The sequence below is a fragment of the Pyrgilauda ruficollis genome, unplaced genomic scaffold (genome assembly GCF_017590135.1).
Source record: "Pyrgilauda ruficollis isolate IOZ18807 unplaced genomic scaffold, ASM1759013v1 scaffold85, whole genome shotgun sequence".
NCBI classification, from domain to species: domain Eukaryota; kingdom Metazoa; phylum Chordata; class Aves; order Passeriformes; family Passeridae; genus Pyrgilauda; species Pyrgilauda ruficollis.
This window is the reverse complement of record NW_024530488.1, coordinates 129,494-154,051: the sequence shown is the minus strand read 5'-3', so window position 1 is coordinate 154,051 and position 24,558 is coordinate 129,494. Positions and strand designations below refer to the sequence as shown.

Below are 24,558 nucleotides of genomic sequence, written 5' to 3'. Positions count from 1 at the left end.
CAATCCCGCACGTGGCGGCGCGGGCGCATGGCGGGCGGCGATGGCGGCGGGCGCAGCCCCGGGGCCCGCCCGGCGCTGGCGCTGCGTGTGTATGTGTATATATATAGACACACACATATATATACATATTTGTTATATATATATAACATAGTATATATGTGTAATAACTTATAGAAAGCATACATTATTATACATAAAACCACATTATTATACATAAAACTTACATTATTATACATAAACCACATTATTATACCTAAAACATACATTATACATAAAAGTATAAATGTCTAGAATGTATACAGTATTATTTTATATATATATTTATACATACACATATATGCATGTGTAATATGGTCTATTTTATGTCCTTAAGGAAGGTGCACATAAATATCTTCAAGGTAGGTGCCTAAAGGATGGTGCCAGACTCTTTCCAGCTCCTGTTGCCCAGTGACAGGATGAGGAGCAGTGGCCATAAAGTAAAACACAAGAAGTTCCACCTCAGCAGAAGGAAGAATTTCTTCCTATGGAGGTGGCAGAGCTCTGGAACAACTGGCCAGGGAAGGTGTGGAGTCTCCCTTTCTGGTGACATTCCAGAGCCATCTGGGCACGTTCCTGTGTCACTGTTCCAGGTGACCTTGCCTGGGCAGGGGCCTGGACTGGGTGATCTCCAGAGGTCACTGGGTGATCTCCAGAGGTCCTTTCCTACCCAGGTGGTTCTGAGGTTCTGTGTAGTATCTGAAGGGAGGTGTCAGGGGGTGGGCCAGGCTCTGCTCCATGGTGCCCAGCAATGGGACAAGAGGCAAGGGGCAGAAACTGATGCCCAGGAAGCTCCACCTGAGTATGAGGAAGAACTTTATTGTTAAGTGACCGAGCACTGGATCAGATTGTCCAGAGAGGCTGTGGAGTCTCCCTCTCTAGAGATATTCCAGAACCATCTGGACACAATCCTGTGCCCTGTGCTCTGGGGTGACCCTGCTGGAGCAGGGAGGTTGGACCCACGGTGGTCCCTTCCAGCCTGACCCATCCTGTGATTCTGTGACTGACAGATGTGCTGAGTCTGAAAGAAATAAAGTTTATGCAAAATACAGGGTTACTTCACCAGCAGGTCAGGATTTCCTTTTTGACACATGTACACAGTCCAAAATTTTAAGCTTCTGCTACATCTGTAGCACTCTGGGGGCCCACTTGGGTAGAGGTGGTTCTCAAGATGGGGGGCAGTTGTGCCCAATAACTAAAATAAGAGAATCTTAGAAAAGAGTTGCCACTCTCCATAGTTAAGCTCCTGGTTGTTGTAGTGCCAGTAATTTTAGGTTTGTTTTTCCCTTGCAGTGATGAGAGTCTCTTCGTGTACGATTGCAGCAGTGCAGAGAAGCAGCCCTTAGGAGAGAAAGGGTGAGAAAATCTGCTCTTTTCCTGGAGGGTGCATCTCTGAGCTTGTGTGGCTGTGAAGGCACTAGAAGGAAGCCACAGAATAACTCCTTGAGCAGGTGAAGGGTTGGTTTTGCTAACCCTGGTGGATATATATGGATCTATTTTTTTGTTTCTGTTTCATCCAGAGTTTCATTCCACTGTGTACCTTTTTTCTCTTTTTTTCTAAAAAAAACAAGCAGTGGCAAAATCAAAATCAATAATTCTGTGTCTTGTCAGTCAAGACATTTGTGGAAAAGTCTTGCATTTTTTGTTAGACATCTAGGACCAAAAAAACTCACAAAGCATGTACATAAGCTCTCCTCCAGGTCTGTTCTGTAACTCATAAGAGTTCAAAACACACACACACACACACAAAAAAAAATATTTTTCATAGCTTAGATTTAGCCACTGGACATTGTTTTACTTGTAGCCAAACAAGAAACATTTGACTGTTTTCCTCATAATTTATATCAAGATGTGCTGGCACAAACTTCTGTTTTCTAATCAGGCTTTGATACAGGCTTAGACCTGCCACTTTCCTTTGTCTTGGTTTGTTTCTTTGCATGAATGTCCATGTTGGTTCAACGTTTTAAGGAGAAATAAAAGCATTTAAAGGTTTACTTTGTTCCTCACGCTCCTGGTGGTTTGGGAACAACCTCCTCAGGGAATTTAGTATCTATCAGGTTGTGAACTGTTGGTGCCCTTCTCTCTATTAGGCAGGATGGAAAAGGGACAGATAAAGGAAGTGATGACATCCTGGCTTTTGCCTTCTCCCCATCAGGAGGTTATTTTGCCTTGACAGATGACAACAAACGCCTGATTCTGTTCCGCACGAGGCCTTCCTGGGAATGTGTTAGTGTCAGGTAAGGAACTGGAGGTGCATGCTGCTATGGAGTTATGGCTGATGGATATAGAGTTCTAAAATGGGAGTATTTGGGATGTTGATATTTGTTGTTACTTACCTTCCTTTTTTTTTTTTTTTTTACATTCCCTCGCTCAAACAAATTTAATGTTTTTGGGAATTCAGAGTATTTGTCAAGAATTGATGTGTGGTCTTCCCCTCACCGAGAATGGGAGTACAGATGTTTAAATCCTGGTCCATTTTCTCCTGGTCTCTAAATTTACCAATTTTTTTTTTTTTTTTTTTTTTTTTTTACATTCCCTCAAACAAATTTAATGTTTTTGGAAATTCAGAGTATTTGTCAAGAATTGATGTGTGGTCTTCCCCTCACCGAGAATGGGAGTACAGATGTTTAATTCCACTGTCCAGGGAAGGATAATATATTTCCTTACCCCAAACCCAGTGTTTTTTATCTTTAAGAATTAAACTCCACCCACTCTTGGTACACTGGGGCTGGACCTGTAAGACTGATGCCCAGCAGTTCAGTGAGTGCATTCTCTGTTCCTTCTGATTTTGAGGAGTTTTGGGGAGTTTGTGAGCCTCTGAAAAAGCTGTCATCTTTTCAAAAAGCACATCTTTAGAGATGCTGCAGCTGCTTTTCTTCAGTACATTCCTCTTGAGGAAACAGCCTGTAGCTGTCCACCAGAGGTCCTCCAGTTCCAAGTTTTCTGCTGCTGTTTGTGACAATTCTCTGTAGAAAAACCAGGATTGTGAAGGGCTTCCTGAGAAAGTACCTGAGCCTGTGACATCTCTGCTTCTGTTGGTCTCTGACAAATGTGAGACCCTGGCTCACATTTCATTCAGGTCTCTGTAGCTTGCCTCTGTGTGTAGAATACAGGATGGACCCTTGGGGTTAAACAGTGTTGTCGTGAGGAAGTGGTCATGGCATGAAGCTGTGCCAGGGGACATTTAGCTTGGATATTAGGAAAGGGTTTTTCACCCAGAGTGGTTGAGCACTGGAACAGCTCCTCAGGGAAGTGGTCACAGCACCAAGGCTTACACAGCTCAAGAAGGGTTTGGACAACACTCAGGCATGTGGTGGCATTGTTGGGGTGTCCTTTGCAGGGTCAGGAGTTGGACTCAATGATCCTTATGTGTCCCTTCAACTCAGGATGTTCTGTGATAAAACCAGAAATGCCCAATTCTGTTCATTCTCTGTCCTGCCTTCCCTGCTGCCCTGCCTTGTGTGTCTTGCCTGTAACATGCCACTGGATAATGGTTTGGTGTTTTAGTTTCTGCTGAAAGTTTAACTAGGACCACAGTTGGAATTCTTTGGAATGTCATTACCTCATATTGGGAAACTGGGAATACAGGCAGAAGGCTTTCTGCATGGATAACAATGCCAAAGTTTGAGCTATGTGACTTGTGTTGGTGTTTTGTGGCAAGCTGTATAAAGGTCTCACACCTGGAGGCCAGTGCTGGCCTTTGTAGTCAGCTTGTGTCAGACAGAGGGGAACTTTTGAATCTTTGTGCTTGAGATCACAGGTGGTACAGTGAACTTAGAGCAAGACTTTCCGGTTGGCAAAGTAACATTTTTTGGAACTGTGATGCCTGTGATCCTGTTGTTGTGGTGTTCCTTCAAACAGCCACTAAAAAGTCTGGGAATTTCTCTCTTCTTACCTGAGGCATGGTGTATTGTCCTCTTACCTCCATATGGCCACTCAGTTTCAGAGTAGGTGAATATAAATATCCATTTCTATGATCATTGGTGCCCACAGTCCTGTGCTAACACACAGGATGTGTTTTCTGGCATCTGTGGTCCTTATGTTTATCTGGGTAGATGTGAGAAAGCTGGTGCCTGCCACACTGGCAGCTGGAACTATGAGATGGTGGCAGATGATGAGGGAAACTCAGAGTTCAAGTTCAGAGCTTTGTCTGGACAAGGAACATGGAGCCTGTGGCTCTGTGACTTGGGATATGAGGAGAAAAAGAGTTCCAAGGCTCTCCATCAAGGAGATTTGCAGTACAGAGTGGTAACTGGAGTAGTTCCTACACAGTTTTTAAAAGTGTTGCTGCAAAGGACTCGTAATAGAACAAATCCTACCTTGTCTTTTCTACGTGTTTAACTCATGTTTTTATGATGTAGAGTGCTAGGAAGTCTACCAGCCTTCATTAGAATCCTGGCTTGCTGCCTGGGTGAGGTGCTCAGTTGAGAAAATAGCAAAGCAAAATGCAGTCATGCAGCTTTTAATGGTCTCCTGTTCCTCTCCCCACCCCAGGTGTTTGCTAGGACATAAGTCACTCATTTACTAGACTCAAAAGTGCCATTTCAGCCCCTTAGTGTTACTCTCGTCGCTGCCATTTCAGTAATGTTGCATCTGAGAACTTTTTGCCCAGCCTCTTGGTCTGTTTAACTTCAGACTTGCTGAAGCTGCCATCCAGAGCTCTTCAAGCTGTGCCATTTGTCTTTCAGGTTTGTGAACAGGAGATGCACATCCCTGGTTATCACAGCTGCAGAGGATAAGATTTTTGTTGCAGATAAGTCTGGTGATGTCTATTCTTACTCAATAACAGAACCGAAAGCAGATGGAAAACTTGAGCTGGGTCATGTCTCTTTGCTGTTGGATGTGGTAAGTGTGTGTATTTACAAACCTGCATTCCTGCTTGTGCTTGGGTCTCTCATTGTTGCTCTTGTCCCAGATTTGTGGTTTGCTTTTTATTTTTTTTTTTAATTATATAAATGAAATTTGGTCCAGATTTCATCCTACTGAATTTGTGTTGGCAGAGTTCGGTAAGGAAAAAAGCTTATGAGTGTTGAAAAAGTCTTCATGTTACAGTCACAGAAGTCTTGGTGACAGAGTATCTATGGGAGTTCATCCACTCTGCCATGTCAGCTGAGCTCTTTGATGTGCTAAGTTTCTTTTTAGGATGGAGTCTTCCAGCTGTACTTCCAGCTGTTGAGACTCAGTGGCTTTCACTGGACCTGGAAGTCAGTATTGCTTGTCTTAGTGAGTGAGAATGTTACTGTCACAAAGATTTATGCTTCCATTGTTGGTGGAAAAAAGTGACTTCATGTTTGTATCTGCCTTTTGGGGTGAGGAGATAATTTTTTTTCTTAGCTAAGGAGAATTTCAAGCCTTGAACTGCTGGACACTAAAGCTCTCCCTTTGCCAACAGGCCCTGAGTGCTGATGACCAGTATATCCTAACTGCAGACAGAGATGAGAAGATCAGAGTCAGCTTGACAAAGGCTCCCTACAGTATTGTGTCCTACTGCATGGGACACAGAGAGTGAGTGCCTTGTGTGCCAGAGCCCCTGTGTGCAGCCATTCCCTGCACAGCCACCTTCATCCACTCTCAGTGGGTGAAGTCTTCTCCTCAAATCACATTAAACAGCAGCTTGGTCTGTGGTAGAATCATGGGATGGCCTGGGTGGAAAGAGACCTTTAAAAGCCATCCAGTCCAACCCCCTGCCATGAGCAGGGACATATTCAGCAAGATTCAGGTTGCTCAGAGCCCTGTCCCAGCTGGCCTTGAGTGTTTCCAGGGATTGGGCTCTACCACTTCTCTGGACAATCTGTGTTTCACCAGCCTCATTGTAAAAAATTTCTTCCTTATATCTAGTCTGAGTCTACAATAAGTTTAAACCTGTTATCTCTCCTCCTATTGCAACAGGTCCTTCTAAAAATGTCTGTCCCCATCTCTTTTATAAAGCCCCTTTAGGAACTGGAAGGCTGCAGTGAGGTCTGCCCAGAGCCTTCTCTTCTCCAGGCTGAACAACCCCCACTTCTCTCAGCCTTTCCTCACAGCAGAGGTGCTCCTGCCCTCTGCTTGTTTTTGTGGCCTCCTCTGGCCCTGCTCCATGTCCTCCTTGTAGCCAGGACTCCAGAGCTGGACACAGCCTCCTCTGGGGCCTCAGCAGAGCAGAGGAGCAGAATCATCTCCCTCCACATGCTGGTCACAAGAGGCTCCAGAAATGGTTAGTTCAGGATGGAGCCTATCTGAGTCTTAGGAAGGGAAGTCTTAGGAACGGTCTTTCAAGGTTTGAACATATGCTAATTAAATTAATATCATCTCAATGCAGAACTCAGACTTGTTAGGTTCTGTGGTAATAGAAAAGAACCTGGCTGTGTCACCAGGGTGGATAGAACATGCCTGCCTGGACACCAGACTGCAGCTGGAGACTGCAGTATGAAATACATTTAAGGAAGGTGAAGAGAGTCTATAAGAGCTTGGAGTGACAGGACAAGGGGGAATGGCTTTGAACTGACAGAGATTAGGTTTAAATTAGATATTAGGAAAAAATTCTTTACTCTGAGGGTGGTGAGGCACTGGCACACGTTGCCCAGGGAGGTTGTGAATGCCTCACCCCTGGAAGTGTCCAAGGTGTTCATTAGTGGTTGCAGAGTGAAAAGCAGTGTAAATTAATTGAAATGTATTTAAAAATTCAATATTTAATTTAGAAATTAATAAAAAAGTGTTACATAAATACAATAATGTCTCATTTCACAGTCCTGGATTTTCTTCTGTCAGTGGGACTCAGGGTGATTATTGCTGGATCTGTTGTGCCTGCTTTGTCCTGGAAGTTTGTATTACAGTGACCAAATCTCTTCCTTTTATTTTTTCACTCTATGGCTTTAAAGCTATGCCTGTTTTCAAAGGCAAGACTGTCCCATTCAGGTCATGTTCTGCTCAGCTCACTGTATTTGAGGTTGGTGAGCTCTGAGATAATAATGATCCCAAAAAGTTCAGGTCATCACTGCTCACCAAAGACAAAACAGGATCACCAACTTTTGAAAAACAGAACTTCTGGCTGAGAGTAGGCACTGGTAAACTGCCACATTAAAATTCTCTAAAGATTGCTTTTAAATCATCTCCCAAATGTGTCTGGAGAGATGTGGCACTCTGGAGGCTGAGCCATCACTGCTGTGTTTCAAATGATCTGTTGATTCATGTTTTTAATGTGCATCATGATCTGAGAAAGGGGAATGTGCTACCTGAGTAAATCTGTCTCCATTGGCATTTTTTTATCTAAATTACAATGTTCTCAGCTGGGGGGGAGTCAGTAGAATTCACTGAGTACAAAGGGGGAAATGGAGTTCTTTATTAAATAGAAAGTCAGTAGTTTGTGTAGTACATATTTACTGATGACATTTTCTTCTTCCTCTTCATTATCTTGATGTGGAGAGTCTTACAATTTGTTTCAAGGTTCTCTTTAAAACTGCTGTTTTCTCTTACTGTCTTTGTTAAAAAAAACAGGATGTCAAGCAAGAGAGTTCAACTTTTGACTGCTTTTCCTTTAGGTTTGTAAGCAAAATACTTGTAATACCCAGCTGTCCTGACCTGCTGTTGTCAGCTTCTGGGGTATGTATTGCAATTTCTTCCAAAAAGTGTTCGTTTTTTATATGTTTTATGTTTCTCAATTATTATTTATACTTGTGTTTTGGCCAAATTCATTGGGATGCTTGGAATAATCTCTCATGGTTTGCAGCATGGCCTCCCTCCTCTTCCTGCCCCCTTTTTCTTGGCTCTCTTCAGTGTTCAGCCATTCTGTTGCTGGATCACATTAGAACCTTTTATTGTGCTTATAGTAAAATGCATCTTTGGGATGGTGGAATTGCCATTAACTCTTGCTCTGGAGCACAGACCTTGTCTTCTTGAATGAGAACTGTAGAAATGAATGTTCCTCCCTTCCCTCCCCAGGCCTTTTCCTGAACTGATGGCATCCTGCTGCCATGCCACATCTGTACAGAGATGGAGTTGGCCTAAAAGAAGGGAAACAATATTCTTTGTTCCCTGGACTACCAAAACTGCACAGAAAACAAATAATGTTTCCTGTGAAGATGTGAAGATCACAGTAACTCCTAGCATTTGGTTTCAGCTGCTGTTCTTGCTTCCCTAAGGCTCTTGTCCCTCTTAATTATTGAAGCAGCTCTAGTGCTAGTGCTGCACATGGCTGTATTTCACTCTTAGCAAATGCCCTTGGCTTTGTTGTTCCAGAGGGGTGTTTAGTCTCTCTTCAGGAGGTTGCTAAATCAAATGAGAATTTGGTTGATAACAAGAGCATGGGGCAGAGAAGGGCAGCCTGGAAGAATTGTCATTAAAATGCTGAGCACATGCATGGCTGTGCTGTTTGAGACAGGCTTGAAATGCCCTCCTCCAGCTACCCAATTTCCACTTCAAAAGGAGAATTAAAATTAGCATGATTGAATAATTTAGAATGCAGGGGGAAATTATGTTAATTAAAATGCTTTATCTGCAATTTGAGGTCTTAAGTAAGTGACTATTTAGCAGCTTCTGTGGGGAGCTCTTCAGGGAAACAGGGTTTAGCTGAAGGCCAGGAGTGGCCTCTCTTTGCCTGAGTTCTGGTAGTAACAGACTTGTGTCCACTTCCATCTGTCCAGGACTCCACTCTGAGACTTTGGGAGTATAAAAGTGGAGAAGAAGTGCACTGCTGTCAGCTGAGTACCATCTGTGGGCCTCAGGCAACCAAACCAGACCAGGTATGTCCATGAGTGCCAGTGCTTTTCCATGCTCCTGATCCTTGGCACTGCCAAAGGTGTTGGTTGCATTTTCCCTTCTGTCACTGGGTTTAGAACTTACAAAAACTGTTGCAGTAGTCTGGGATTTTGGGAAGACGGTCCCTGAAATCCATTCCTGTGTTTTGTGTGAATTTCTAAACTGTGCCAAACAGTGATCAAAAGAAGCTGCTTTTAATTCTTCCCAAATTTAAGTTCTGCACAGTGGACAAAGCCTTCACTTGAATTTTTTTTTTCCCAAAACCACAGGTTTTGTAGTCTCCTAGGCAGAAAACATCCTGTGATACTGGGGAGGTCTAAACATTTACCCATTTTTTTTGAAATGCTTAGAATTTCAAGTGTTAAAGTTGCAATTTTCCTGAGCAAAAAGGAGCTTTGTAATATTTTTAACCAGTGACCTGCAGTAGTGCCCTGTGGAGTCAAAATGCTGGGCTTTTTATTTTAGGTTCTCTTGCAGCTGGACAGTGTCCAGAATTTAAATGTGTGAGTCCTACACAAAAACTGAGCACCCCAGGAGCTCTCCTGAGCTTCCAGCCTGTACACCAGCAGTCTCATAGAAGTTTGGGGTGCTGCTGTGATTTGAGATGCTCACCTGATGTGAGCAGTTGTTCTGGTAGTGCTTGAAATGTAGTTTTGTTTTTTTCTTGTCATTTAATGTGCCATAAGACCAATTAGCAGTGAAATAGCATTTTCCTTGTCTCTGCTGCATGCATGGAATTAACCACCTACTCATCTGCTGGGTTATTTGAGTTCATCTCACCACCCATCCTGCTGTGTGTGATTTTTCATGTGAATCTCTAAAAACACTTCTTTCCCTGCAGACCACAGCTGCCTCCCAGTTGTCAGGTGACTGGGAAGCCATGCAGGGCTCTTGAGGCAAATCCACTGTGGAATCCATATCCAGGCAGAAACTGAATTGAAAATTCTGCCTTCCCTCCTTTGTGTTGTGGTTTTGGTGGTGGAAGTGTGTTGTGCTTCACCTCCCAGCAGCTGGGAAGCCACTTTCAAACAGCTGTCCCATTTACATACTGGATATCTTGGGTTTGGCCAAGGGTTGGGCTCTTGGGTTCCTGTTAGCAGGAATTCAGGTGTATCCATATGGACAATCTAACCTGCTCCTTGGACTTGGGAGTCTTCTTGAAAACACACCTGAGCCACACACCTTTCACACACATTCACAAGGTCTTTGCCTCATTTCAGCTCAATAGCAGTGCTTGAAATCTTTGAAAAAACTGTTCTTGGGGTTTTTGACAAGTGGAAAATGTACAAGATTGGGTGACAAGCCCATCTAACTGGTATCCACTGATACTCTGGGTGCAGTAGGATTTGAGCATTTGGATTAGAGGGAATAATGAGTTTATTTTAAAACAGTTTGCTTTCTGGATTTGTAGGATCACTGAGGACAAGTAAGCAACTAATTGAAGTGGGGAATTCTGTGATTAATATTAAAAATACTATTTGTTCTTTAGACTGGCCTAGCATTATTAAGATGGCTTGTGAGTAAATTAGCAGTGCTAGATCTGACACTGAACCCTCATTCCACTGATTCCAAACAAGTTAATCAAAAAATAATATTGAACTGTATAATAAACCTTGAATGTAGCATTGGATAAACAAATGTCAAAAAACTTGTTGCTGCAGGTAGGAACTGATCTAAGAAAACCCCTCCAACTCTCTTAGAATGTTTTTAAACGTAATTTAGTAATACTTGCTTGTCTCCTCATAAAATCCCTTCCATGAGATATTCTTCATGCTGATACAGCCTCAGGAGAAATTGGAGGTGCCCTTTGCTTGAGGAGTCTCCATTTAGCTTCTTTACGCCAGTGTGAGTAAGCAAAGACAGAAAGGGAAAGCCCATAAACTGTGGGTTAATAAATAGAACACAGTAATTAACTAATAAACATTATTCCTGCAGTGCTTTGCAGTTTTTCCATCCACTGCCACGTGTGGTGGTGCTCTTGGAAGCCACATGGTGGCCTGTGGCTTGTCTCTGTGAAATCCTGGACACTGCTCACTCTCACAGGTGTTCTGCAGTGAAAGGAATTGTGTTCTGCTGGCATCATAGTGCCAGAAATGCCAGAGGTGACATCTGGTGACAGTGTTTAGTCATGCTGTGCATCCAGGTATGTCACAGATCATCTCCACAACCTAGAATGACATTCATGGTCTGAATTTAAGGACACAGTCTTTAAACACAGCTTGCAGCTCATTGAGGATGGAATCATCAGTAATGGTGGGTCATGTGAGCACAAAAATGTGGGCTTATTTTGCTTGGCAGATGATGAATATGTGTCTGTTTGGGGAATGTAGGAGTGCTGTGAGCAGTGTAGCATTGGTTTCAGCTGATGGCTTACAGATCCTCAGTTCATTTTCCCACTAGAATGGGAGTAATTCTCTTAATTCCATAGTGCTATATAAATATTTTCCTGCTTCAGAGCTTTCACCTCATCTGATCCTCTTGACAGCAGAAGCTTGTTTAAAGTCCAGAACATGAATTGCACAATTCTACCCCAATGCACCAGTACATTAATTTTTTATAGGGTCACCTCTTCTAACAGATGACATCAAAAGTTAATTTTAAGGTGTTGGCAGGCTGATAACAGTGTCATATAAATACTGCCTTGAGTTCAGAGAGTATTAAGTGAACATCTGTTTGTCACAGAATGTTCTTGTAGCCCTTCCTTAACTGATTTCATAGCCCTGTCCTTGACCACGATACTGCTCTGGGTCTTGCATTGATTTTGCTGATTTTTTTAACTTACCCACACATGGAAAGAACTTGGAAAGAAGATGCATTTTCTTGTCTCTTTCCAGCTGTGAATAAAACCTGTTTTGAATCAAAACAGCCTCCTCTTCCCTCCTCCAGTGGGGTTAGGAGAGAGCTGCTGCCTAAGTCAAGTTCACAGAGCCCTTTGTCTCTCTAACAAAGCTCTTGGCTGTGTAGGTGGGCACTTCCCTGCATGTTTGTCAGGCAACAGGCAGAGAGGCAGAGCTTTGTTATTAGAAATAAATAGCACAGGTTTCAGCTTTTATATACATATACATATATATAGCTATTTTGGCTTGTTCCCTTAAGTGTCTGAAGAACCCACTCATGGCTTACAGTAAATAGGAGCTGTCAGTTCTGCTCCAAAGCTGTGGTGTAAGTGGCTCCATCCTGCAGAAACAGCATTTAGCCACATTAGCTGCAGAGAACCTTTCTGGTTCAGCCCACTCCTCCTGCCTGGTACTTGGAACCATGTTTTATGTTTTTATGTCTGTGTGAAGCAGGGCTCCTGGGTCCCAGTGCTGAATATGGACTAATAACTTCACATTTCTGCAAAGTATCAGGAGATCAATCCTGTCTGTTCCCAGGAGCTCTGAACCATACCAGTCCTTTTGATTATGTTTTTTATTAAGTGCTCCTCTTCTGTCTAAACAGGTGGTTGAGATGGGTGAGAAGTGTGTGCATGCTGTTCTTGCTTCCCCCTGTGAAACTGTATCACACAATTTTTCTCATGTGCTGGAGAAAAAAAAAATGTTTTCAGCTCTGTTATACCATGAATTAATTTTCTTTCCCACAGTTGGTTTTTCTCTTAGTGGTTGCATCATGTGCTGTTGACAAAATTGTTAGCTGCTGGTGTTAAACTTAGAGACTTGAATTTTTGGAAGCTGTACGTACAGCTTGTTTTGCTTTCCTACATGGATTGCAAAACTGTGAAACAAGCACCATGACAATGCCTATACATCAGCTGGTAGCTGCAAGGGTGAAATCCTGTGGAAACTCCCAAATTTACCCTTAGTGAACCAGAGGTTCTGTCCAGTCACCTGTGGCATGTTAGGGAAGAAGGTGGAAGTTAAAAAATGAATACTTGAGGATACATCAGAATTCTGCCAGCAGAGTGTCAGAAAGATGTATTTTGCCTGCCCTAAAGGAAATAACTCTCTGCTTCTCTACTTGGAAGGTTTTAGTCATCAGCAGTGTTGGTGTTGTCACTGCTTATAAAAAAATACACTTGAGAACCAGCCTTTTGCTGTTGCAGTTTTGCTGTTCACATTATATAATAGATACTTTTGAAAAAGCACCCCAGGACATCATTTTACAGTTTCCCTGCTCCTCCCAAGTTCTTCCCACTCCAAAAACCTCAAATCAGTTGTTTTATATTTCAAGTAGAATGGTTTGTGCAGCAAAGGTGCTGCTTCTCTCCCAGATAAAACTGTGATAAACACTTTCTAAATTAAGAAAGTGATGTGGCGTTTTTTTGGTTTTGTGTTTGTTTTGTTGGAGATTTTTTTTAATGAGGAAAATGGCCTCAGGCAGGCCTTCCTTGTTGTTCAGAACAATTTTCTGTGGAGCAGGATGGCTTCACCCAGATTCAGGTTGGAACAGAGGCAGCACAGCAGGGATATTAGGGATATTAGCTATGCATCACTATCTTCATTTTTTAACAAACAGAACAGCAGCTAATAGCTTGTGTTTGTAATGTCTGAGCTGCTGGGGTGATATTCTGCCTGAGCAGGCTTAATGTCAATGTTTTTGCCATTAGCATTGCAGGAGAGAATGTTTGAAGGTGGTGTATTTTCCTTCATCTGTTGGTTTGTTTGCTAAGAGTAGTTCATTCAAATCCTTACATTTGATCTCTGGACAGTGTGGAAGGGAGAAGTGTGGAAAACTTTATAAAACAGCAAACACTGGTACAAAAATAACCTTGACTGCAGTTAGAAGGTAATTATGTTGCTTAACTTGCTGTAAATTAAGATATCTGCTAAATTTTAAAGGCTCATAGTGAAATGGAATGTGAATTTTTTGCCCATAAATGGCCTTAACTTACAAGTTGGTTTTTTTTTTCTACTCCTAATAGAAATACACTGTGTCAAGAATAACCTACTGCTGTCAAGGTAGTTATGTTGCCATTCTGTGTGACAGGTAAGAATTGATGGAATAATGCCTAAAATCATAACAGCTACTGCAAAGGCATGAACAGCTTTCCCTGCTGGCTGTCCTGGCTTTCCCTGAGCCTGGAGTTCTTGGTACTGTGGATCTCCAGATGTCCAGGAATGCCTGTGGCCTCTCAGGGAGCCTTCGTGTCCTGGACTTGCTCTGAGTGCAGTGGGGAGTGCAAGGGTTACCTGGCTCAGTTAATTTTTGTGATTCAAACATGATTCAAACAAATGATTCAGAGTTTGTGATGCCTTTCCCTTGTGGAGGAGACACAAGGATGGGATGTATACAAGAGCTAGGGGATGTTTTATTTTGGCTGGTGCTCAGCTGTATATTTACCATCAAGTGCAGCCCTGTAGGCCAGTGTGTCACAGTGCAACACTCCTCATAAAAGTCCTTAGTAATCCTTATGAAATTCCATTTACTACCCTTTCTTTTAAAGAGGAGGCAGCACTGTCTGCTTTTTCTTTCACATAACGCTTGAAAAGCTGTTTAGCACTTTGGGTATTTACAGCTTCTGACTCAGATCATGTAAGCAAACAGCATTTGAAGTGCTCATTCTAACCACTTGGCTTTGGCTCTGTTTGGAATTAGAGTGGGTGTCTGTAGCTTGCTGTACAAGTGATGGCTGTAGGTGGATTTGGTAATAATGGTAATTAAGTTTTTCCTCTCAAAAGTATTCCCACAGTCTACATCTTTCAGCTCGATGCCACTGCCCAGCAGCTGCTTTACAAACAGCAAATCTCTCTGAAACACAAAGGCTGGGACATTGCATTTGAGGAAATGGGAGACCTGTGGATTTTGCAGGAAGACAAGGAAGCTCCTCTTCTTTCATACAGAGCATGTGATGGACAGTGGAAGGTACTTTCTTAATGCTGAAAATCCTGAGTGTTTGGTAATGTCTTGAGGCCACAACAGAAGTGGAGTTTGGTGTTCCATAAAAACTAAAAAGGCACCTTTCTCTCTGTCTTGAGATGGAGTAAAAGCCATACATATCTCATTCTTCTTCTCACCTGTGTGTGATGCAAAGGTGTCAAGAGCTTCTTGTGAACACCAGTGTGTCTGTTCTTAGCTAAAGCTGCCATCTGGCACAGCAGGATCAGAGTGCTTGTCAGCACTAACTACTTTAAACCATTGCTACAGCTTTCTGGGGGCTACACTTGATGATTAAAAAAAAAAAAAACAAAAAAACCCACAAACCAACAAAATCCCTTTGGATTTGCTTAGGAATTCTTCCCACACAGCCTTCCTTGTGCCTGCCTCTGAGGGATCCTTTGCAGGACAAGGCATCCTGGGAGCAGTAAGGGAATTACTTTTATTTTCAGTGAGAACAGGGAATCAGATTTGGGTTACGTGCTATCAAGTTCTATTGCCTATTAAAAAACTGGAAACTCATTTGTTATCCTTGTAAGTCCCCAGCTAATTATGGTCTGGTTGTAAAGAGGTTTTAATGAAACTTCTGAGTGTGTTCTTTGACCCTAATGTGTTCCCTGAGATATTTCTTTTCCTCACAGATTAGTAAGTGGGAATCAATTTCTTTGTTCAAATGGCAAAGCTTTCCTAGCAGAATTTGAGATCTCAGGCCAGGTTTCAACAACAGTCCTAGAAAAAGGAGCCTGGAAGAGATCATGGAGGTTTTATACTTGCTTTGTTTCACTTCACACTTCTGAGAGCTGCTGCATTTTCAGCATGCTGTGGAACATGAAATTGTCTATTAATCCCAAAATAACATGCAGCCTTCCTTCTTTTCCCAGGCTGTAACTGATGACAAGGGATTACAGAAGATGTCAAAATACATTCAAGACAACTGGACAGTGTTTGAAGGTGAGAAATTTGACCTAAAGGTTTAGGAAATGCAGTTTTTACAGCTGAAGCATAAGATTTAGAACAAGATTGGAGTTCAGGTCAGTTCAGCTGGCTCTTGAAGTCACTCAGTCTTTTCTCAGTTTCATCACTCTGTCTGGTGTGGAGGTCAGTGCAGATAATGAAGTGTGTTGAGGGCTCTGTTATCACAGAATCATGGAGGTATTTAGAGGTGAATTGCAGCCTTATAACTTTTCCATAGACATGTTATCACAGGGATGCATCCAAACAGCCTCTGGCAGAGCTGCTGTCTTACTGCTGTGGTAGCAAAGACTGGTGTTTGTTGTCTTGTCTCCTGCCTGGTGTGAGACTTTATCACAGGTACAGTGGAGACAGTCAGGAATGGAACAGCTCTGCTGTAAAGATGGGCTGTTGGGTCCACCTTGGCAGGGCAGGATGTGGAGCCTGATGTGACTGGAAGGTGTGATCCTGGATAGGACAGCGGATGACATTGCTTAGTGTCTGGCTGACTCATTTTGTTTTTGCTTCCTGCCCTACTCTGTCAGAAAAATAATGATTCCTGGTTTCCTCATTCAGAAGCACCCTATGCTTCCAGGATTTTTTGTATTATAAAAAACACCCAGCTGAAACTTCAGCAGTGGTTGTGGCTGCAGGGTAGAGAAGGGCTGTGGCATGTGCTAAAATCTCAATTATGTATTGAAACTTAATTCAGAGAAATTTCTATCCTGCGTGTTGTTGGGAGACTGGAATCTTCCTTAAAAAACACGGTACAGTTCACACCACTCTTATGGTCTGTTCATGGTGGCCATATATAAAGATGGAAGAGCTGCAGAAATGTTCAGTTTGGTGTAAAGTCTCCTTAATATCTGGTACTGGATGGTTTAGCAGGTAGCTGTCATTAAGTTGGTCATTAAATTGTAATTAAGGTTGTGCAGTCTTTGTAAGTCAGGTGCTCCTTTGGAAGGGAGATGTTTGCATGGAGATATTGCAGACTTGATAGTTACAGCCAGGCAGATAATTAGGAGGATGAGGTCTGAGTGGAAATGAGCACAGAGAAGTAGAGAGAGCAGGCAGGGGGAGAGGTTCTGGGCATAATTAGCATGTGGAAACTCAGTCACCAGCTCATCTGCAGCTGGGAAAGGAGCACGGCTCACATGACAGGGTTCATTATTGTTAATTAGTAAGGGGAGGCTCACTTGATGAGCACTTATTCCAGTGCATAATTAGTGCTTTAAAGGGAGTTATGTCTTCTGAAACAAGTGATCATTACATTGTTTGTATTCAGTCCCAATCCCTGCATATTGTCCTTTTTATAAACTTTTCTCACCTGTCTGAGGTTTCTGTAGGATTTAGGATGCAATGGTCAATCAGGAAGTACCACAGAATCCTAGGATGGTTTGGGTTGAAAGGAACCTTAAAGACAGCCCAATTCAGCTCCCTGCTGTGGGCAGGGACACCTTCCACTAGTCCAGGCTGCTCAGAGCCTCATCCAGCCTGGCCTTCAACATTTCAAGGGATGTGGCATCCACAGCTTCTCTGGGCAACCTGTTCAAAGTGCCTCACTACCCTCACAGGGGAGAATTTCTTCCTAATGTTGAATCTAAACCCATTCTCAGTTTGAAGCCATTCCCCCTTGTACACAATAAACAGTTCGGCATTATGTTGTAACTGATCCCAGAAAAGGATTTAGTGCAGACTGATCAAGTGGAGGGCAGCATGGCTATTCAAACTGGCAACATGCAATTTCTTCCAGGGCCAAAGGCCAGTAAAGCCTGTATGAGTGCAACACCCCAAAAGTGAAAGCTTGAGCTTTGCTGGGTGCCACAAAGGGAAACTTGCTTTGTTTGTCTGCCAAGAAACAGGGGGATGCTGTATGTGGGTTTCTGTGGAGTAGTACACTTAGCTTCAGGACCAGACCTTAGCAGCTACTGGATTTCTCTTTATTTGTCCTTTAAAGATTTTGATAAGTGGGAAAAGATGAGAACTGGAGATAACTGGCTTTGTCAAGTGCCATTCCAACATTTTTTTAGAAATATGGACCAAGCCAGCTGGTCTCATTCTGTGTTCTCTACAGAAACAATCTGATGAGGGATTTTTGGATAGCAGTTAGTTCCCTGCTAAACTCATCTAAACCTACACTCTTGGGGATGCTGTGAGGAATAATACCCTGAATTCACAGAAGGTGTAACATTTGAACAAATGCTTGGGAATCCGTGTGCTATAGAACACGGCTGTTTGAAGTCTGCTCCTTTGTCCTTCTTTGAAGTTAATACTCCAGGAGAAAATCCAGCTAAGCACAGTTAGGTGGCAACTCCCTTTGTAGTGCTCAGGTCTCAGGGAACAACTTCAGCAGGTGAAAAACAGAAGCCCTGAAGTTTCCAGTGTGTGAGGAGGGCTGTGGCCTCTCTTTGCTTCACTGTGAGCTGCTTGACTCTGTATGAATTTTTTAGCCTAAAAGTGGAGGCTGTGCCTGGCTGGTGAATGCTGAACAGGTGCTTGCCAACACAAATCAGGCTTACACAGTGTAAGTGTTGATATTAAATCACAGAGTGGTTTGGGTTGGAAGGGACATTAAAGATGATCTCATTCCATCCCCCTGCCATGGGCAGGGATACCTTCCACTTTCCCAGGTTGCTGCCAGCCCTGTCCAGCCTGGCCTTGGACACTTCTTTGGATCCAGGGGCAACCACAGCTGCTCTGGGCACCCTGTGCCAGGGCCTCACCACCCTCACATTCAAGAATTTCTTCCCAATATTTAATCTAAATCTGCCCACCTTCAGCTTAAGGCCATTCCCCCTTTGTCCTGTCCCTACACGCCTTTGTGAAAATCCTTCTCCAGCTCTCCTGAAGCCCCTTGAGGTATTGGAAGGGTGATAAAGTGGATAGGGCCACAGTAAATTAATTGGAATGCCACTATCTAAAATTACAGTCCAGGAAGTCATCGATGAGACCGCTGAGGGAATTAACACCTGTGTTCTTGCTTTGCCCAACTCCAGGTTTTGTTGGTGCAGGGAGCTACTACAGCCACCTGTACAAGGCCTCCTTTGACAACATGGATGAGTACCTGCAGAGGAAGGAGGAAAGGTTACAGCAGCAGAAGAAGAAAAAGCAGGGTCTGCAGCATGGTTCCAGTGGACAGGCAAAAAAAAAGATGAAGACTGAAGAGCCATCACTATGACTGCTGTGAGTTTGTGACCTCTGCCTTGAGGAAAGGAAGTGATCCAACTGAGGACTGTTTTTATATGAAAAGTGAATTATGCAAAAGGACTGGTTTATAATTGTATTCAGGTTTTCAGGCAGGCTGATATGACAATATCCTGTTTGCAGCAAATAATGCATTTACAACATAGCTAAACTTTCTAGCAGAATACAGTGTAGTGGCTCAGTCCTGTGACTCTCTGATGCATGTTTTATGAATATTGGAGATGGTCTTTTCCTTGAAACAGGATGTTCTTTTTGCCTACTGTGTTCAGGCTTTCTTTTTCAGGTGGAAACACACTGATTAAAGTGGATGCAACTTTGTTTTTATTACTTTTGGTTTGGGTTGTTTTGGGGTATTTTTTTAAACTTTTTTTAAAAAGTCTGTTAGTTAATGTAACTAACTCAGTGTACCTGGGTATGGGAAAAGGAGTATAGAAAAAAATCTTGCTGGGTATGAGAGGTTTTAGCTGAGACTTTGCCTTCTCTGTTTTTATCCTTTAACTTCGGTTCATATGGTTGGGATTTTGCAGAGCTTCTAATCCATTACTTCCTACTTGTGGAATCATCTCTGTAGGAAGAAGTGCAAAAGTTAATTTTGTATGCTGCAAAGTAAAATGTGTCAGTCAACATTGTGTTATTGGAAGCTCCTTCCATTGCAATATGATCCTGCTGGTGTCTGTGAAAATCATTCCAGAGGCCTGGGAGCAAAATTTGGAGTGCATCCTGCTTTTTTCATCAAGAACTTTTCCATTTTAATTATCCAAGAGATACGTCTTCTTGAGAAGCTATCAGTGAGAGCCTTATGGGGCCACTTTTTGCTTCATCAGGGGGGCAGAAGATGTGTTCATCTGCCAGATGGTATCATGTTCATGTGGAATATAATGTCCTTCACAAAACCAGGTGTGGAAATCTGTACAGTCCATTAAAAGTACTCAGAATTAACCTGTGCACTGTGAGTGGTTCTCTCTGGAGTGTCTGGACATGTAGAATTTTTGCATTCAAATGCAGATGTGGGGCCCAGCTGCTTGGTTTGCTGACAGCTTCTCCCTTTCTCCCATGGAAGATGCTGAATGTCAGTAATAGAGCTCAGCAACAGGGAGGCACATTTCTTGGTCATTCACATAAATGCCATGCTGGGATGAAAAACCCTGTAATTTCAGTCTTCTGAAGGAAGGTGTGGGGTGAAAATCTTTTGAGCTGTACCTGGAACAGCCAGTGCAGTGGTGCAGCACTGGGATGAGGATTTTTCTTGGTTCTCAGGAAAGGGTGAGAAGCTGCCATCCGAAGTGTTTTGATATTGGGTAGCAGTGGTGGCTTGGCTTTTAAAACTTGGTGGTTCTTGTGTTCATTTAATTGAGGAGAGGGTCTAGGGAAAGCAGTTGGGGAAGCACTTAAGGAGCTCAGCCTCAGAGTGTAGCTTTTATTTAGGAGTAGAGTTTGCTGGTGTGCAGATTCTGTAAAATACCACCAGAAACAGGCTTGTATTCACACTGCCTGTGAACCAGACTGGACAGGAGGAAAAGGTTCTGACTTGATCTTTTGCTAGCTGTGAAAAAGAAGGATCCCATGATGAAGCTTGCAGACACCATGCAAACTCCAGCATTTCTTAACAAATTTGAATCTGCAGCAGGAGCCTGTATTGGGTCGCTTCCAACCCATTTTCTCACTGGAGGAAAACCTGAGGAGGACACAGGTAACTGCCTTCAGTGGCTGGCTGCAGATCCTGCATGTCAATATTGTTAAACTTCTAAAGGATCAGAGGCTGCCATGGTAATTCCTGTTCCTGAGGGATATTTTTCCTCAGCCCAGGATAGACCTTGACAATGATCTCCACTGGCTGCAGGCACTCCTGTGATCCTCACCCTGCTGCTCTTCTGGAAGAAACCCAAATTTTCTTCCAACACTTGAACTCATGACAGATTGCAGTGTGTGGGAGTGACATGAGATGTGATATCTGGCAGATGGCTCAAGCCTTTTTGTTCTTCTTCCTGCAAGTTCTCCTTTCCTATTCCATTTCATGTTTCCTTTTCTGCACACAGCAGCTCCTGAGCTTCAGTTGTGAGACCACGTGTGCCTGTGCATTGCTTTGAAGGTTTCTGTGCAAAGTGATTAGAGAAAGGAAGCTTTGCTGGATGGTCTAAATCCATCTTTTAGATGTTTTCCAATCTTCCTTGTCTAGCTGGAAAACACACACAAATCATTAAAAGGGAGTGGATACCACTGCTGCAGAGAGGAAGACAACACTCCTTTCCCTGGTATTTGAACTATTTATTTCTAGTGGTTAAACCTGAAGTCACTTGCTTGTGTTTATTTTCTGAACTTGAACCAAGGCTTGTCTGTGTGCCTGGCAAAAGGGAGTGGGTCAATGAGGGTGTAGTTTTATAGCAGGACTGGGAACCCTCAAACCATTCCAAGAATATTTGTAGGCCACATAAGTTCACCCCACACTGCACTGGAGCTTTTTGTGGTGATTGTGCAACTCCAGAGCACTGACAATTCAAGGAGCTTTTAAAAATTCAGGCAGGGGGAAAGGTGTTTCTTTTCCTCAGTATTTCAAACCAAAATACAACCTTCCCACTCCTGTTGCTGGGATTTCACCAAAACCCCCCTCAACAGCACAGAGCTGAGCAGAGTGACCTTTTATCTGTCATAGCAGGAAGGAACCCTAATCAAATGCAGCCCAGAGCTATGCTTTGGAACAGTCCTTACATTTTTAAGAAAACTTTGAAAACAAGCTTGTTCTATAAACAAAAATGACTGTAAACAAAGCTGTTCCTTTATTTAAAAAGAAAAACCCCAATACAATGCAGTTGCTTTATCTCCAGGCTAATAAAAAGTTGCTGCCAATTTCAGTGTACTCCAAAATCTGCTTCAGCTTTCTCTGCTGAACTATTTTGTGTGGATTGCTCTGATCTGAGGAGGAAACACCCTGGGGGTTTAACTTACTGCTTGTCCCTGCTGCCATCAGTCCTGGTGAAAGCAGACCAGGATGACTTGGGAATGTGGTGAGGGAAAGCACAATGTGACTATTTGTCAATAGCTGTGGATGCAGAGGCTGGAAAGATAATTAAATGTTGATTTTAAATGTATTTGCACAGGTTATCCCCCACTCCTGCACACAATACTTCTTTCAATATTCTATTTCCCCCTCTCCTTTTCTATTAATAGAGATCATGGATGGGTTTGCACAGGTAGATGTGCCCATGGGCATGACCTGAACAACCAGAGGAGCGGCTGCCCCTCGTTTCCTGACCAGCACTTACAGCCCTGACCGTGAACAGCTTCTGGAAAACTTACTAGAGTCAGTGCATTGGAAATGGGAGTTGGGTGCTGTTGGTTGCTTAATTCAACATTGAATTCAAACAACTCTTTTATAGCTGGGTGGAGGCTGTAATTCCAGAGAATCGGCATGAAGCAAATACAGGTAGAAGCAAATTGAACTCAGCCATGGAGCCTCCCCTGCTTCTGTCAACAGCCAGGCTCCAGCTCCCCATGGAAAGCTTTGTGCAGTTACTCACCTGTCTGAGATTCATCACATTTACACCTGCAGGCAGGATGTAGTATTTCTGCATGTTGCCATAGGGATAATTAGAATTTAATAGTCTTATCTGGCATAGAAATTCTGATTTTGGACTGCCAGACCTACTCTATATATATATATAAAATACACATGTGAGTGTATATATATATATATATATATATATATAGTGAATGTGTATATATTTATTTATTTACTATATACATGTGTGTATATATATAAAAATTATATGTGTGTATATATTAAAATATATGTGTATATATACATATATATAATACATACATATAGATACATAATAAACATATATATAATACATATATATGTGTATATGTATATCTATGTACAGATAGAAATATATACACACATATATAAAAATAAATATGTATAAAATATATATGGATAAATATCCATATATATATAGAGAGAGAGATAAATATGCATATCTATATGGATATATGGATAAAAACATATGGATACACATGGATATAGGTATTTTTTATTTATATATATATGTGTGTGTGTGTATATGTATATGTGTATATATATATATATGTGTAAGAAACCCCCCACCAAACAAAAAAAACCCAACTATTCATGGACCCAAACTTCCTTCTAACACAAAATAGGGAGATCCTCGCCATGTGTTGTATCTTTCTCTTATATCACCCTTTGGCTTACACTTCATTTGTACTTGGGTAAGGAATTATACAGCACGTGGCCCTCACTTCTCACCCTCCGTGGGAGAAAGAGACAACCTCAGTCCTGTGAAATGTCCAGGGAGCAGCACAGGTTGGCACTTCTGAGTTTTCCACGCCTTGTGTTAAAGAAAACACAGTATAAACAAGTAGCTGTGCTGTTAATCCTTTCTGAAAGTGACTACAGGAGGGAGGCAGTTATGAAACACAATATTCAACGTGAAAACACAATTAAAGCATCCATTTTTGGCATTCCATCTGTGCAGGTTTTCAGGCTTGCAGCTTGATTCACTGCCTTTACAGCTGTGCTGCAGCCCACCAGTGTTTTGTGCTTTTAAATAAGAGCTGTGTTACTGTATTTTCTCATCAGCATCTTGTCAAGATGGCAGCATCCCATATAAATTCTGGTTAGTTTTTTGCAGTGCTGGATGTCTTGGATGTCTCTATTGACACTTCCCCTTTATCACTGCAATATTTCACATAGCAGTGCTTCCTTTGCTTTCTAATATTTCAAAGCTCAAGAAGGGCAGAATGTGACACACCAGCTATATCAAATTAAAAGCAAAATTACTCTGATTTTTTCCCTGTTTCCTGGCCTGTGGAAGAATTCATATTATTATCTACATGCATTTAATTTTACCTGAAGTAATAACTCATCATTGCCTATAAAGCCAACAATATTCAGCAAATAAACCAGCAATTTGAAAGTGAAAGCTTATCTTCAAGGAAATAATGATTGTAGTATTTAGTCTCTGTCTCTAAGATTTGCATGTACTGCATTTCTGGAATACTTTACTGGGAAATTCTGTTTTGTAAACAAGGCAGAACTGTTCTGTGTCATGCAACTTCTACTAAGAGCAATATAAATCAACTGGTACTTCTCAGCTTCCCTGGAATCGATGAGAGTTTCTTTAGGGAGAAGAGCAGCTTTTACGTGCTTGTTTTTGGTCATTGCATCATAAAATTGAATTTTAAGCCTTTTCCCTCTGTTGCCACTGCCCTCATTAAAAAGCCAAAAAATACCAGCAAAACCCCAAAGCGACCAAAAAAAAAAACAGTGATCCCTCTGCTCAGTGTAAAGCCACCTAATTAAGATTTCAAATTTTTGGTCAGAATTAGTCATATCAAATCAAGCTCTGTCCCTCTCTCCTCTCCATGGTGCAGCCAGGAGGAAGTTTCAGTCACTCCTTGTTTTGTTTCAGCACAGGTACAATCTACAATAAAAAAAAAAAATAAAAATAAAAAGAGGGAAATCCTCCTGTTTCACCAATCTACAATAAAAAAAAAAAAAAAAAAAAAAAAATAAAAAGAGGGAAATCCTACTGTTTCACTTTTGCAGCTGCAGAGACCCCTGAACACTCAGAGCACTCAGGTGTAGCAGCCCTGTTTGGATGTGTCAGGCACAGAAAAGCTGCTGCTGCATTTTCATTTCCCGTAAATAAGCAGTGGGTATATTCAGGAAGGCACTGGAAACAAGTTGATAAAATCAAAAAGCAAGAGGTTCTTTTCACCCTGTCAGCTTTTTGTTGTGCTTGCTGGGAAACCCAGCAGTGTTGTGGAGGTAGCAGGAGGGAAATAAATCCATGTGTG

General features: G+C 42.3%; 1 protein-coding gene across 1 annotated transcript; it reads left to right on the top strand.

Annotated features, from left to right (window-relative positions):
• The first annotated feature begins 40 nt into the window (after nt 1–40).
• Nucleotides 41–19,677, top strand: WDR4 (WD repeat domain 4). Its single transcript, XM_041487820.1, has 11 exons — nt 41–89; nt 1,275–1,392; nt 2,127–2,273; nt 4,725–4,881; nt 5,429–5,541; nt 7,554–7,614; nt 8,655–8,753; nt 13,631–13,695; nt 14,388–14,571; nt 15,465–15,534; nt 18,531–19,677. The coding sequence occupies exons 1-11, from the start codon at nt 41–43 to the stop codon at nt 18,710–18,712; spliced, it is 1,245 nt and encodes a 414-aa protein (XP_041343754.1). The 3' UTR covers nt 18,713–19,677.
• Nucleotides 19,678–24,558: the final 4,881 nt, after the last annotated feature.

Bases quoted from the DNA above. Each gene is read 5' to 3' on its own strand.
- WDR4 (XM_041487820.1), top strand. From the start codon at position 41: ATGGCGGCGGGCGCAGCCCCGGGGCCCGCCCGGCGCTGGCGCTGCGTG. The intron at 4,882-5,428 runs GTAAGTGTGTGT...CTTTGCCAACAG, and splicing joins TCTCTTTGCTGTTGGATGTG to GCCCTGAGTGCTGATGACCA. The intron at 15,535-18,530 runs GTGAGAAATTTG...GCCCAACTCCAG, and splicing joins CAACTGGACAGTGTTTGAAG to GTTTTGTTGGTGCAGGGAGC.